The 16182-nt window shown below is 38.2% G+C and overlaps 1 protein-coding gene across 2 annotated transcripts in view; it reads right to left on the reverse strand.

Annotated features, from left to right (window-relative positions):
- The window catches only part of LOC105201712 (RB1-inducible coiled-coil protein 1), a 51565-nt gene that overhangs the window by 3958 nt on the left and 31425 nt on the right, over positions 1 to 16182 (reverse strand). Inside the window, exons 3-9 of one of the 2 annotated variants that reach the window (XM_011169866.3) lie at positions 6366 to 6654; positions 4617 to 5562; positions 4316 to 4533; positions 3609 to 4227; positions 2033 to 2782; positions 1646 to 1954; positions 72 to 923 (exon numbers count right to left, since the gene is read on the reverse strand). In XM_011169866.3, coding sequence (XP_011168168.1) covers positions 72 to 923; positions 1646 to 1954; positions 2033 to 2782; positions 3609 to 4227; positions 4316 to 4533; positions 4617 to 5562; positions 6366 to 6654 — 3983 coding nt within the window. The remainder of the gene's footprint in view (positions 1 to 71; positions 924 to 1645; positions 1955 to 2032; positions 2783 to 3608; positions 4228 to 4315; positions 4534 to 4616; positions 5563 to 6365; positions 6655 to 16182) is intronic. The other variant, XM_011169867.3, reaches the window with a different exon arrangement.

Below are 16182 nucleotides of genomic sequence, written 5' to 3' on the forward strand. Positions count from 1 at the left end.
GAGTAATACACTGTTTAATATCGTAATACAACATTATATTCTGTAATAATTAAACTCAACAACAGACTTACCTTTCTCGCATGACAGTATTCCTTGTCGATTACTTCAGCGAGGACGCACTTCCGGGAACCACTCGGATTCATCCCTACGTCCAGTGCATCTACGTAGTCCGAATGAAGAAAATAAAAAGTCGAGGATTCCTGGTACACCGCATAGTTGCCGTGTACAGCGTCCCAGACTACAAGCACAACATCGCCTGGATTGCAACTAGTGATGGTGACAATTCCTTGCTGCACCATCTTTGTTACTTTTTCCGCGACTTTCTTGTGTATGCATGAGGAAAGAGAGGGGTGGAAGCATATCGATTTGGAAGATGATCGTCGACTCGGCTCTGGACTCGTGGCCGCGTCTCGACTCGAATTTGAGTCCGAAACCACTGCGACCGACGCGTTCATATCCTTTTCACGGCTTTCCAGGGATACCGAGTCAATACCGAATGTCCTCTTGGTTCGCTCCTTCAGCAACTCGATCTCCAAACGAATTTTATCCGTCATTAATGCCTCCACTTTTGCCTCAGCTGCCACTTTACTCGCGCGTATCGAATTCAGCTCGCAGGACAGCCTCTTATTGTCATTTTCAAGAGATTCAAGTCGCCTCGATAGCCGAGCCAGATCATCGTCGTCAGCCTCCAATCGTACTTTTTTCGATTCCGAAACCTCAACTTCATACTTTTCGCTTTCCTTGAAGTCCTCCAGATCAATTTGACCGGCATCCAATCGGTCGTAACTTAAGTCTTTGCATATTCCAGATTCTAAGGGATACGCAATATCTTCGTTCTGCTCTAAGACCGTTCGCATTACTTTTTCTACAGTTTCTTTGCTCTTCGGCCACGCTTTGTCCGCTTCAAGATTTTTCATCTGTGTCTAAGAGTAGAGAAGAATGTAAAAACAGATAAAAAATGTGTAATTATTCTAATTATTTTCAAATTTGATAAGAAAATTCCCAGATTTTTTCTAAGTTCTATTCAAAAATTCTCAATAAGATTAAACATTTTTTAATTATAGACTTAAATTAAAATTGTTTGATTATACATTTTAATGCTCCTCAATCAAACAATCGCAAATAAAAATCATTTGAGTTTTGAATATTAAATTTCAAAAAAAAAATTTGGAAAGATAAAAAAAATAATATGATTGAAATATGGCATATAATAACACGGCAAAAGAATTCAAAAGGTGATTAAACACAACGCTAATTTAAAACGATGTATCTTCTATTGTTATTAACTTTTTAATAAAAATTCGCGAACCATAAGAGAATATACGCGATTGTGTACGGCATATTTATTGTTAATCAATTTTGCATTATCAAAAAAAAATAATTAAAGAAATAATTTTGTCAGAAATAGATAGAATTTAAATTTAAAAATAAAGTGTTCACTACCAGAAAAAACTAATAAAGCCTGAAATTTATTGGATATTAGTCTCATGAAAATCCATAATTTTTTAGAATAAAAAATAAATTCCAGGTTTTCCTGATAATAAACACTTTGTACAATAATCGATTTAAAAATGTATACATATGCATGTATAGATTATTGCTGTTGCATTGAATACATGTCCAGATGTAATATATAATACAATACCTTCTCCATCAAGGTTTGCTGCACCTCCGATTTCAGTTCAAATTCTTCAATTAATCGATCTATCATACTCTTGTAATTTTTGCCCTGTTCCATCAGCGCGGCTGTTCTCATTCTGTACATTTCAATTTCCCTATTTTTCTCTTCGACTACTTCCTTTGCCACTCTTAATTCATTATCCAATTTTGCCATGCAATCGGCCCTTTCCTTTTCAATGGCAGTACGAACTGCCATGGCGTTCTCGATTTTCATATCTTCCCTTGCTTGCGCCAGAATCGCCTCGTGATTCACGAGCTCGATAACGTCTGTTCGCTAAAAGAAATAAAGTATTTAATATTTCAATCTGCATTTTCAATAACAAAGGAATAAACATATTGGCAAGTTACTTACTTCAATCTTCTCTAAACTAGAATCGCTGGGACTTCTTTCCATGGTAGAAGCGGTCATAAGTTTGAAGCGACTTCTAATAGTTTCCAACTCCGTTTTATATTCCAACTGCAATTTATCGGTCGCCTCTTTCACCATTCTTTCCTGATCATTGCGCGCAGTGGCCAGATTCTTCTCCAATTCTTGAATTCGCTTCTGACATTGCGTCAATGAATTCGTCAAAGAAGTGATCTCGAGGAATCTCTCATCATTTGTTTTCTTTATTTCCTCCTCTCTCTCAATGCGCTCTTCCTTCAGTATTAATGAGTACTCTTCGAGTTCTTGGTGTAGACGAGTTTGCAAGTTTCTGCTCTGGATCTGCTCGTCATCCAACTTTTGATGCATCGTAGACACCAGTCGCTCGTGTTCCGCCAATTCGGTCTCTTTTTCCAAGAGATTACGCTTGAGCGTGCAGATCTCTTCCTCACGACTCTGCAACAGCTTCTTAACATCTGCTATTTTGTACTCGTGCTCGATCGTCAGTTCCTGCTCACGTTCTTGAAGACGCCGGTCGTACTCGCGCGAATGCAAAGACAACGCCACTCGTACGCGCTCCGTCATCTCGACAATGCCACTCTTGTCCTCGTTAGACTGATCTCGCAGAATCACCAATTCACTTCGCACGGAGCTGAGCTCCTCGCATACGATCGCTTTCATGGTCCTCAGGATAGTTCGCAACCTCTCCACTTCCTCGCGCGTGTTACCGAGATTCTCCTGAAAGGAGAGCACAAAGTTATTTCAATGAACATCTCGAAATTATATTTTATTCGACGGATTGTCCTCGGCTCTGTGAAGGCAAGGAGAATTCGTCAAAGAGATTAATTAGGAAAAACTCCACTCTCGTCATTAATTTTTAATCACGAATAGCCAATTTGTATCGGTATGCAATATTGCAACTGTTTCAATTTAAAACGTATGTTTTTGTAAAAACAATCGTGTGGATGAGTTCAATGGGTTTCTGAATGGGGACGTGTGGCACGAAGGATTGGGAAACGAGTGCGACGCCAGCTATCCTGTAAAAAATCAAGATGCACGCATATATATATACGCGCGCGCGTCTATTATTGCTACTGTATTTATGCAAGCAGTACAAAAATTAGGAAGTACAAAAGATTCGATTCGATTAGTTCGAGCGGAACATAAGTCAAGCATTAATACATACCCACGTCTCACGAGTTCTAATTTACTTATAGTCAATTCTAATAGCTCACTAACGAGTATAAAGATAACAACGCACCTAAAATAATTAAAGTACCTAAAAACGTACCTAAAAACGTACCTAAAAACCATGTAAAGAAGAAAAACGAATCAACTATTAGTCCACTTGACTTGAATACCGAGCAATACTTTCGACATTTCGATGCGAGGGGCAGTGACAGGGAAGAATAAAACAAAAAGAAAAGAAAGAGAGAAAAAGTTGTATGCTTTAACATATTAATTTCGAAAAACGGTGGATAATGACAAAGGCGGTACTTTACGGAACGTTTTACGGCTACGACTACGATAGTTGTCTGTTAGCGAGCTGTAAGTCGTCCAGTACCTGAAGGAGGGACACGATAGCCTGATGCTGGCCGTCGGCGGGATGCTCACTGAGGCTGCTCGGCAAGGATTCGTCCATGTAAAACTCGGTACCCATGAAGTCGGTAGCACCCACGCCGACGGAGGGACTGCTACCACCGCTACCGGACAGCGGATGCTGGTGTTGCTGTTGCTGGCCGTCGCACATGACAGAGGACGGTGGCAAGGAGGAAGGGTTTGGACTCAAGGAATGTTGCTCCTCGAGCGGCAGGGCGTCACGGTAGTTCGCGCCGCTGCGAAGCAAGCAACTGGAAGAATCGGCCGCGCCATTCTCCACGCACTCGGTCAGCGGACTTAGTTGCACCGGACGCTCGCTCGTGGTGGATAGACTAGGAAATTGGAAAGAGCCGGGTTCGCTTGACGTGGACGAACGCGTAGTTAAGTCCGCGACTTTCGAGTTTAGTGGGGAGACGTTAGTCGAGGTCGAAGAAGCGGGGGACACGCTTCGAGAGGCACCAACCTCCAATTGCTTCTGCCGCTTCTGTTTTGTCCCGTCGAATGCGCCGGGCTTAGTCACGTCCACGCCGGCTTGACCGATCTTCTCGAACTCCTCTGTATCAGTTTCGGATTCGAAGTCGCCTCTGAAAAAACAATAAGCATGTCATGTTCACAGTTTGCGTAATTCATTTTTACGAGCGATGTCACAATGGCGTGTTATCGAGAACTCACCTGTCGGACAACAACGGCGCTCTAGTGCGTTCTTGTTCCTTCGTAGGAATATCTGTGCTCACCGATGTGGTATCCTTATCCTTCGTGCCGTCGGTACTGCCTTCGGTAAAGCTCTTGGCTAAGAAGAATTGTGTGATACTGCTCAAATCCGGCGTAGAAATCGTAAGCGCCAAATCCGGAAGTTGCGATCTCAATGACTCCATATCGTCCGCGGTCAACTATAATAAAATAATAAAAATATATTATGCGCAAATGTATATGTATATCTCAATGATTTAACAAAATTGCTGGTGAATCTCACCTTGGGTAGCCCGTTGTCGAAAACGGAAGGTGCTTGCGTTGCGAAGGGCGGTGGCGTGTCCTCCAGACCTGGGAAGAGGGTATTCAAAAAATGACCGTCGAATTTGCTCTGAAACTCTCGCCTACGCGCCAATTCTTCGCTGTGAACAGTCAAAAGCTGACATGCCAGATTGCTCGCCCACACGAGGAACGCTTGCGAAAAGGTGCGCCTCCTAACAACCTCAACCACGGCACTTATATACATTTGCGGAGCCAAGTGGATCTGTTGGAGCACCTCCAGATGCCGTCGCAAACGCTTCAGGCTCTCGTGATATATGATGAGTTTGTTGCCCACTTCCACCATCTTGTTCTCCACGTACATGATCCACTTCAGGCGATGATAGATGTTCACCGAAAGCTCCTCCTTCGCCTTCGTGCATCTGCGGCGGATGTCACGTAACTGGTTGTGATTTTGCAACATGACGAGCAATTGCCGCCGGTGAGAATTGCAAAGATCTGGCAGGACGCTCGCGTCGCCCAAATTGCTCGCGCGATTCTGATTCTGCAAGAAACCTTGAGCAAGCTCGCCCTGCTCGTGAACGAGCCTCTTGGTCTGCACCATTAGCTGTTCCAGGGCAAACAGCCTCTCACCTAGGCCCTTGATCTCCTTCATATCCTGCTTGTTAGCATTATCGATGGCCGCGTTCACTTCCGCCTTCAAGGCCTGCATCAATCGTTCATCGAACTGCTCCAGGCCGCGCGAGCATTGCTCCGCCACTTGTTCCAGGCTGCTCTGATTGTCTTTCGCAGAGATCCATCGTAGCAGACTCAGCACCTCCCCACTGTCCTCCGACGTGCTTTCGGAGGTTTGACTCGGTTGATCGTCCGGACTTAACAAGCCTTCGGCTTGGGCTCTCAAAGCCGGCAAAATTGGAATTTTCGCCAGAGTACCAAGATCGGCACTGAAACTGTAATAAAATTTCCATTCACTTCTTTGTACACGGCTTCTCTATTTAATAGCATGAAAGATTTTAATGTTACCCTACTCTCTTTCGATCACCAATTAAAAAAGAATCGATATTTACTACAAATTAAGATATCAAATGTTTATATTTGATAAATATTGTGCTGTAAACTTTGATGCGCATATCTTTAGATGAAATTAGCACTGCCGACGTGTAATTACTCATTAATATAACCAATGGTAATTGAAGCGGCGACGATTAAACATGGTAATCAAAGCCGCGATAATTAAATGTGATTCAATGGTAATTATATCCCATTGTAATTAAAGTAATTATTGAGCGTAGCATTATGCTATACGTTTATGGTAACTGTTACACTGGCTTGTATACATTGTGAAAAACTTGTTTAATATCCCGTAATGCATCCTAACAATAAGTCGCCTAATCTATGCTCTCAGTATTATTCCATCGTACCTGCGATCAGCGTGATCTGCAAAAGAGAACCGGTCCTTGGCTATCATTAATTATATCGCCATATCGTTCGAAGCAATTTCGCCAATTAAATTGTCGAAATCATAAATTATTGATCAACTTATGCAACTAATGTGCAAGTAAAAGTGACAGATCACTCTGTAATTCTCCGAAATTCTCACTGTCTTTTCTTTTTTTTTCATTAAATTACACAGTAGCAAGTTCTTGCAAGAAATTTATCGTCTACTGTGTAATTCAATAATCGTTACTAAAAGGATGGAAAAAAAAAGAATTCCGCGATATTTACGGATCAAAAAAAATTGAGAGACACGTACTTATCGAGGAGCTTCATGTGTTGCTGTCTTTCGGCGAGGTACGCGACGAAGGCCTGCTGGAACTGCTCGGCTCGTGTTTGAAACATGTGCGTTATGTCCTCGAGATTGGCGACCACCGCGGCCCAGCCCTGCTGTTGAAGATGCTGATCGTGAACCAGCCTCTCGCAGATTCTCGTCTGCTCTCGCGCCAGGCCGCAACACTGCTGAGCCAAGTGAGCACGTGCGCAAAGGGTCTGATAGGTGGCCGGCATCGCCAGCGAGGCGTCGATCTGAGTCTGCAGGTCGACATCTGATGAACAAAGATCAAAAATCAAGATAAGTACTCGGTTTCTTGAGAAATTAGGCAATATAATAGTTAAAACACTTGAGTCGAGTAGGACTCGGCGCTATTGTAAGACTCACTTTTGAATTTACCATTTAAAAACACACTTTAGAGTACACGCTTAAAAAATGTATCAGTATACATAAGTAATATAAGAAGTTAAACAGGGACTGGGAAATTAAAACCGATAACGACTGCTTAGTGTAAACTTGTAACGAAACGGGTGTATGAGGCAATTTTTTATAAATTTGTTACAAATTTTATTAAGAACACATTATTTTATTTTTTATTGAAGTATGGTAATATTACTTATAATTTCTTAACTCTAAAGAAAATAAATATATACATTAATTTTTTGGGACAAATATTCTTAAAAGTTTTTTTAGAAACAATGTATTCATTAAATAAGATTTATTTGTACTATAACACTGTTATCTGTGAGGCTTACACTAGAACAAAATTTTATAATTTTCAATAATGCTTTTAAAAAACTTTTGAGAAGCTAAGACCTAACGGCTATAAATTTCCAAAGATTAAAAAGTTAATTAAAGACCAAATGGATCATGTTTCACAATACAGTAAACCTTAGGGATTTCGTTTTTATAAGTACATTGATGATTATTCAAAAAATAATTTAGAAATGTTTAATTCCTTTATTATTAACAATTTATTGTTTATTCGGGCTTATTATATTCATGAGTATGTAATCTAATGTCAAAGTTTAAAAAAAATTTTTTTTTTGTTTATTTACAAATATTCTATATGAAAGGTATATTTTATTTTTATGAATGATTGAAGTAAAGATTTTATTCTCACTTGGTTTATTTCAATATATTCCTAAATAGCGTTTTTGAAAAATAAATTAAATTAAGCGGCTTTTGTTTGACGCAAGTACCTTATATAATAAACGGCTCTGTATTTTTCCAATAATTGTAGTGAAAAAAGATGTACATTACGTCGAAATTATAATGTTCCTTTCGAAAATTGTGCGCTATGCAAATTACCGTATAATGCTGGGAAAAGAGAACAGAACAACAATATATCTCCCTGTAGAAATGTGGATTAGAGAAAGTTACAGCTATCCCGAGTGCAACCTCAATTCTAACTTTAGTAAACAGTCTTGCATTACCTCTAGATTATCGCGCGCTACGCCTGAACAAGAATCGACGCATTTTGTGCCTGTCAGGGCACTTGGACGCGCGTACAACGTAACAATTTGCGACTAAATCCGAGAATTTAATGCGGCCTTATCTAATTAGTAAAACGGAGACGCAAACTTGAGGCTTGAATCCGTATCAACGATCGTGTGACAAGTGCCAAAAGCAACTATGTAAAAATATTCCTCTTTTATAAGAATATAAAGTTAATGCGAACGTTAAGAGCGAGCTCGTTGCAATTGGACAAAAACTATGCATCGGATTGAAGCGAATGGCAGGTGTATAATTGATCGACGAGGCTCGCCAGAGAGCGTAATCTTGGCACGCGATGAAAATTCAAGGCCGCCGCGACACACATCGCTTCGACACAACCTTACGTCACACTCTAGATCCAAGAGGCGAATTATGCTTTGAATAATTCTCCTTAATTAATTAATTCATGCATGCGTGCGGGAAATCGCGCGAGAAAAAGAGAGGTCATTCCGAGCTGGAGGTATGCGAATCATACATTCGTTCAAATCGAATCGAATCAAATCAAATAGACTCTTCGGCAACACGTTTGAAATCGAATTAAATCGAATCTGAAATGTTCACGAATCTCTTCGATTCAAATACGAATCGGAGTTGAATCCAATTTTTCCAGATTTAAATGCTAATTTAAATGCAATAAAGTTTAAAATTTTCAGCAACGCAAATCTGTTTTTAAATAAATGAAAAAACGAATCACCGCAAGAATTTAAAAAAGAAATAATCACAAAAATGATGTGCTAAGTGAAAACAAATTTATGTACTTTATAATAAATACTAGCTAATAAGTGCAGGTACTGTATTAATAAATGCTTATGTAAATAAGGTTTTATACATGTATAGTCTGAAAAATAGCAGATTTAATTTTTTTATTATTTTTTTTAATGTAAATTATTAGTAGCGTTTTTAAATTGCATGTTCACTAAATGTCTACATTTCATATAATTATTGGATACAAATTACAATGTTATTACAGAATAGTATGTATTTTAATACACTTTACTAAGAAAACATAATGGAGCTATTTCAAGATTCGTTTTAAATTCCATAGAATCGTAATACAAGTCTATGAAAATTTAAAACAATTTCGATTGTCTATCGCGTGCACAAATTTATAAGAAATGGAAAGTTTTCCGGCAAACGGTCACGAGAAATGGTATGCGCTGACGCAAAATTACTCGCGTAAGAGATATAAATAAACACTATCAAAATGAGCGATCGATTTACGAATTAATAACGAATTATCAATGATTCGAAATTCTCGAGCTATTTGAATTCTAGTTCAAATTAAATCGATTGCAGTTCGATTTAATTCTAATACGAACTATTCGCACTCCTTTATTTCGAGCGGAATATAATGGAAGGTGAGGTAATAGATGAAACAGAGAAAAGAAGTATGACGTAGCGCGTATATATCGGTGATTAAGTTTATGCAGACCTATATATTACATATTCTATCACGCCCATTCCACAACAATAATATATGTGCGACCGGGCCCGAACTCTATAAACCGCTGTCCGAGTGACCCTACTGATTTGCAAGTGCAAAAAGTGTCGTTGTTACGCGCGATCGGGCAATCGGCGAGATGTCGCAATACCGTATCATATTCGAAAGTAAAATAAGTCGTCGGCAGATAGTTTCGCGGAGAAGGAAGAAGTGTACCGGATGCAATCATTACGTTGCTTATCGCGACTTCTTACGCTGATGCTCCACTTGCGGAGCACGCTGTAGACGCATATGATATGTATACGGGTTAAGAAACTGTGGAATTCCCTTATCGAATCCGAAAGTCTCGAGCTGCGATAACCTCGGCAGCAATAATTATTTCCTACACATGTGCCCATTTTTATCTTCCTCCTGCATGCGTTACGTGTTTTTTTTTTACGCGTATTAAAAAAAGATTAGAAAAAAATATTCAATACGCTCTTTGATCTCGTATCACGGACAGCTGAAAGTCCCCTTGCGATCTTGCTCCGTCTGCTTGCATCATTCGTACCGAGAATTCAAACAACGCGAATCCTTTTTTTTTCTTATCCCGCGGAATTAACACGTAAACTTGTAAATTAGTATGTGTAATTGCGCGTATAAATTAATTTACGTAATTATAATAAAACTATTTTTATTGTAATTATAATTTATTTTAACCATGTCTTATTATAATTACCATGTTACGAATTTACGCGTGCAATTTTGCAATATTGCGCTTCAGTTTCTCGAAAATTTAGAAAATTTAGAATGCTGCGATCACATGTAAAAATAATAATACACTTTTTTCTCGTCATTTCCAGTCGTGATATTACGGCGGGACATGCATTGCCGTTATCTCGCATTTCTTTACGTGACATAACAAAATCGATAATCTGAGCAAACGCTTGACGGAAACTTCTCGCAAACGAAAGACGCGTTCACGAAAACATATTTTTCTTCACTATAATCTACTTGAGAGTACATGATTGACTGCAAACGCCGTTCCTCGCCGAGGCGTTCCTTCAACTTTCACGAAGGAGATAATTGAACAGCGAGATATTATTTGCGACAATAAACATTATTGTGAAAAAAGGCACGTGGAAGCCGTGGAATATAACGTGACGTAAATCATTGCCGGTTATTGAACCAACCGATCATCATCGTTTTGCGTATGGAAGATTTTTCTCAATATAAAAGTTCCCCCCCCGCCCCCCTCCTCTATCTATCTGTATCTATCTATCTATCTAATCTTTCTCCTATTAAAATTATTGTATCACGCGACGAAAGAAAGAAGATGGGAATTTCCGAGTTTGAGTCACCAAAAAAATATGATAAAGCAGTGATATAAGGTATTTACTATCTATAGGTCTGCTGCTAGGGTATACCGCACACGTCATTTCATCGATCGTATCTTTTATAGAGCGCGCCTGAACGAAAGTTTGCGTGTAACGCGCAACTAGTTCCAAGGGTCGTGGAAACCTGCATTACGTTAGGACGCAGCTTCGCGACGGCATTTAACGCGTTCGCCAGGCGGAGAGGAGGTTCTCCGAGGTAGGAGAGTGATTTCGATTCGGCGGTGTGACCTCGTCAATTTTTTACAAAGCAATCTTTCCAACCGGCAAACTGGAATCTGCCTTAAGTGCAGGATATAATTGCGATGGGTATTAAAGAGTGCATCCCGTGCCTTTATCCCGCGCTCGTTATCTCGGTAGCAGAGTCGATGCATCAGCGATTGCGGGGCATCGAAGGCTACCAAGTAAGTCCGCGACCTCGTTCGCACGGCTATTGCGCGCGGCGCGGCGCGGACGGGCCGAAAAAGAAAAATCGGACGCGATGGCTCGTGACGAGAAGCAATAAACGCTGGTATAATTGAAGCGAGGAGAAATCGTGCTAAAGGCGCATTAGATAGTCGACGTCGCAGTTTCGGGAAATCCCGCGTTCTCTAGGCGTTTGGAGAGCTGCCTTTGAAAAAATGCTTATTGTTAGTCGAATGAAAGTATTGATATTTGCGCATGTTTATATCTATGCACGCCCGAAGCACTTATCGCAATATCTTCTTTCAACAATATCCATTGTCGATAGCTGAAGGAGTGCCGGCGCTTATGGCACTCCACGCATTTCAGCAGGAAGCACTCGAGGTACGAGTCCTGAGTAAACGGCGAGTCCGTGTAATAGAGTGAGTGCGCAGCGCTTTCGAGGAAACAAAATATACATTAATGTCGTTCCACTTTCCCGCCGGTAATTGTTCCTTCGTTTTGTGAAAAGCTTAACGGTACGGATTATAACGTAATATCGGTGCGCGAATAGGTTGAAACGAATCCAATCGAATCACAGTGGATTCATTATCGAATCTCAAAGATTCGAATTAGAATAGTTCGAGATAGTTTCGAATCATCAATTCTATTATATTTCGAATCAAACGTCTATTCGGATTGTTCCATTTATATCTCCCGCGCGATCTTGTATTAGCGTGTGCCAATTCTTTTGCCTGATAGTTTATCTATAGACTTCCAAAGACATCATTTTTAAATCTTATAAATTATTCAAAAATTTGTGTACGTAATAAATAATCGTCTTCGTTAATTTTTTTTCTACATTTTATAGGTATACCAATTTTATAAAATTTAAAACAAATTTGAAAAAAAATGCATTAAAGTATGTACACTTCAATAGCAACATTGTAATTTATACAATACGTATCGCACTAGTTATGTAGTATTTATTATAAATATATACTCAGCACACCATTTGTGATAATTATTTTCTAAAATTCCTGCGATTAATTTTTTCACCTATTAGAGTGAAGATAATTCGAATTTAAATCGAATCACAGTGGATTTGATTCTATTCGATTTCAAATCCGAAAGGTTTGAATTCGAATAGTTCGAAAATTTCAAATCATCGACGATTCGCTTTCGAATCGATCGTCTATTTTGATTGTTCTATTTATATCTCCCGCGCAAACTTGTATCAGCGCGTACCAATTCTTGTGTCTGATTGTTTCCAAATCAATTTCCAAAAGAATCGTTTCTAAATTTTATAAATTGTGTGTACGATAGATAACCATCTTCGTTAATTTTTTCATAGGTTTGTATCATTTTACAGAAATTGGAACAAAGTTTGAAATTGTTTCATTATATTTTCCGAATAAATTAACTTAATTATTATTATAGTAAACTATTACTACAATAATGAAATTAAAATTTGTACGATATGTATTCAATGCTCATGCAGATAATACCTCACTTGTCTAGTATCTATTCAAAACAAAAGTTCGTAGCATTTTTCAATAAGTGAACACGCGTTTGAATACGTAAATTTGTTTCACGTGGCTGAAACATATGACATATACAGGGTGATTATTAATGAATGTCCGCACTTTTTACCATAGGAGCACGCATTTGTAATTTCTAATATAATAATATGTTAGAAATATGTATCGGTCGGTAAATCATGCTCCTATGGTAAAAAGTGGGGACAATACAATACATATTCTGGAAGGTGACATTCCAACGCGTCTTTCTCTGCGATTTGTACGTGGATTTGTGACTTTTAAGTGTGTTTATGTTAAAGATGAAAATGATGAATAACAAAATGCATTTTCGTCATTCGATCTTCTTTTATTTTCGAAAAGAAGAAAACAATGTACAAACAGTAAAAAAGATATATGCGTTGGAGATGGTATCGTAGTTGAAAATACTATTCGTATTGTGGTTCGCTCGATTCAGAAGTGACGATTTTAATCTGGATGACCGAGAACGTTCAAGCAGTCGTCGATTATGACCAAATTGTAACGAAAATTAAAAATAATCCACGTATGTACGTGACACGAGACATCGCAGAGATACTTTACTGGTACTTATCTCATGTGAGCGTTGTACAGAATTCGGAGACACTCGGATACACGAATCGCTGCGATGTGTGGGAGCCTCACGATTTAAAGGAAAACACTTTAATGGCATTTCCATCAGAGATTCGATGTTCAAACGATCTATGAGATGATCATGGGCGATAAAAAATGGATCGTTCGCAAGAATGTAAAAAAGATTCCGAGGAAAACGAAATGGGTTAATCCACCATTAATCACTCTAAAAGCTAGTCTGTATCTGAAAAAGATGATGCTGTGTATCACCTTCTGAGATTAGAAGGGCGTCGTGTATTACGAGTTCCCGCCGAACAGACAGGAATGAATTCGGACAAGTTTCTATTCCCAATTGGACCGATCAAAGGTAGCAATCGATAAAGAACGTTCAAAATTAGCCAACCGGAAGAATGTCATCTTCCATCAGGACAACGCCAGACCTCACGTCTCTTTGTAAATCCGGCAGAAATTGATGCAGCCTGTCTGAGATGTCCTACATTACCTGCCATATTCATCTGACCTTGCTTCTTCCAGTGGTATTACGACTTATTCCGGTCCCTACAGAATTCTCTTAATGGGAAGAACTTCAATTTCCTGAAAGCCTGTAAAAACCTAGTCCAGTTCATCACTCAGAAAGTTCTAGGAGGATGGAATCACGAAGCTGCCTCAAAGAATGGCAAAAGTGGAATAAAATAGCATATACGTGGAATAAATCTATGCGTGTCTTTTAATTTCATTTAAAAAAAATGCTACAAGCTTTTTCTTTGTTCCGGTCCAATATTAATATATAAATTTTTACTTAGTATATCATCAATTATTTTCTAAAATTCTTGCGATTAGTTTTCTCATCCATCAGAAGTATGCGAATAGTTCAAATTCAATTTTTTTGGAATCTGAAAGTTTCGAATTTAATTAGTCCAAAAATCTCGAATCATCAATGATTCAATTTCAAATTGATTGCCTATTTTGATTGTTTTATTTGTATCTTTCACGCGATCAATCTTGAATCAGCGTGTACCAATTATTGTATTATCCTGATTGCTTGTCGATTTCCAGAACATTTCTAAATTGTATAAACTATTCAAAAATTTGTCTACACGATAAACAGTTATCTTCATAAATTTGTTTCAACATTTCACAGGTTTGTATCATGACTATAGAAAAAAATTTGAAAAAAAATTACTCCATTATATTTTTCTAATAAAGTATTATCACTTCGATAGTAATATTAATTATAATTTGTACAATTTCTATTCAATGTTTATTTTTCAGTATAATACACTTATTGGCTGTAGCATATTGTCTATTAGAAATTTTTACTTAACATATCATTTTGTGTAATTATTTTCTAAAAATCTTGCGATTAATTTTCTCGTCTATTAAAAAAAAAAAAAAAACGATACGCAACGTCATTGCAAATATTTTATTAAATTAGTATGTAAATCCGGAAAAATTGGATTCGAATTCGATTTATATTCATAATAAAAGAAATACGATTTGATTCGATTCGAACATGTTATAAAAGATTTGATTCAATTCGACCTCACAAATATTCAATTCGCACATCTCTACAATACGGTTATAAAAAATGAAACAATATTCTTCGACAGCAGCTCTTTTCTTCCTCTTCTTTTTCTTCTTCTCTCTCTCTCTCTCTCTCTCTTTCACTCTTCGCTTGATATCTTTTTACGAAATCAGCTTCACTCGATTTACGACCGTTGCGGATGACTCTCGCGCGCGCTTCGCGGAATCTCGAAAAAGTCGCTATTAGAGTACGAAACAAAGCCATCGGCGAGGCTCGGCCTCGTTCACACGATAATTGCAGGCTACGCGCTCTGGCCGAGCGATACACGGAAAATCGCATGGTTGCACCGCTCGCGCGCCGACCGTTGCCGGGTTCCACGGTGAATAAAACAACCGCCGCGCCGTGGAGCCGCGAACCGTACAGAACCGTACATACCACCCCAAGTGTGAGTGTTCGCTGGCAACAAGAAAGTGCATTTCCATTCTAATCTCCTCTAGAGGTTCTACCTAACCGATCTTTAACTTTCACCCGCGCTCCACCGTGGCGAGAAGGGCATATTAATTTTCATTCGTACCGAGTTTTTCCTCAATTAACAAAACGGTTTATTACGATGATAAATCGGACTGTAAAGCTAGAGAGAGAGAGAGAGAGAGAGAGAGAGCGCAATACAAAAATGCGAAATCTAAATATAAAAATAATAAAAAAACAAATATAAGGAGGAAGTGAATGAAGAATATATAAATGAGAATTCTTTATTTTCGTTTTAAATATTTACTCAATGTGCGAGAAACTTCTTACCAACACTTGTAATTTACAAATTATTATTTCGATAGTGAAGACTTGAAATATTCGTTAGAAAAGAGTAGTTTCTCAATGTTTATTGTGTGAAGAAGTTGGTAGTTCCAATATTGTTGAGACCATTGGTTTTAATAGCAATTTAAAGTTCACTCACTGTCCATTGGTCACATCTATTTTAATAATGACCAATCACAATTATATCGTGACATCCTATTAACGAGTAACATAATGAAAAAACCAAAAGATAGACAAAACATCGCTCTACAACAACAAGAACGATGTGTGACCCAATCTCTAACTATTAGAAGAAGATAATGAATTTCATAACAGACTGTGAATGTTTGGGAAAAGATTTATTTATAGCGCCTAGTTTAGAGATAAACATTAATTTAGATAAACGTCTTGACTATGATTGGAAAGCTTTTAATACTTGGACATTGTCCGAATAGCGTTACGATATATTTTTTCATTTAAAGTGACAGACGTAATTTGTCATAGTTAAACTGTTAACGCATGATGCCGAAAAAGGACAAGTTCAAAACATCATGCATGAATAATTTATTCTTATATTGTTAGTTTCATGATTTGAGAATCAATTTTAATTATATTATTTACATGTAATTTAAAAGCTGATTATTGATCTTTTCTACATTGAGCT

This window comes from Solenopsis invicta, chromosome 15, assembly GCF_016802725.1.
Source record: "Solenopsis invicta isolate M01_SB chromosome 15, UNIL_Sinv_3.0, whole genome shotgun sequence".
In the NCBI taxonomy this organism is placed as follows: domain Eukaryota; kingdom Metazoa; phylum Arthropoda; class Insecta; order Hymenoptera; family Formicidae; genus Solenopsis; species Solenopsis invicta.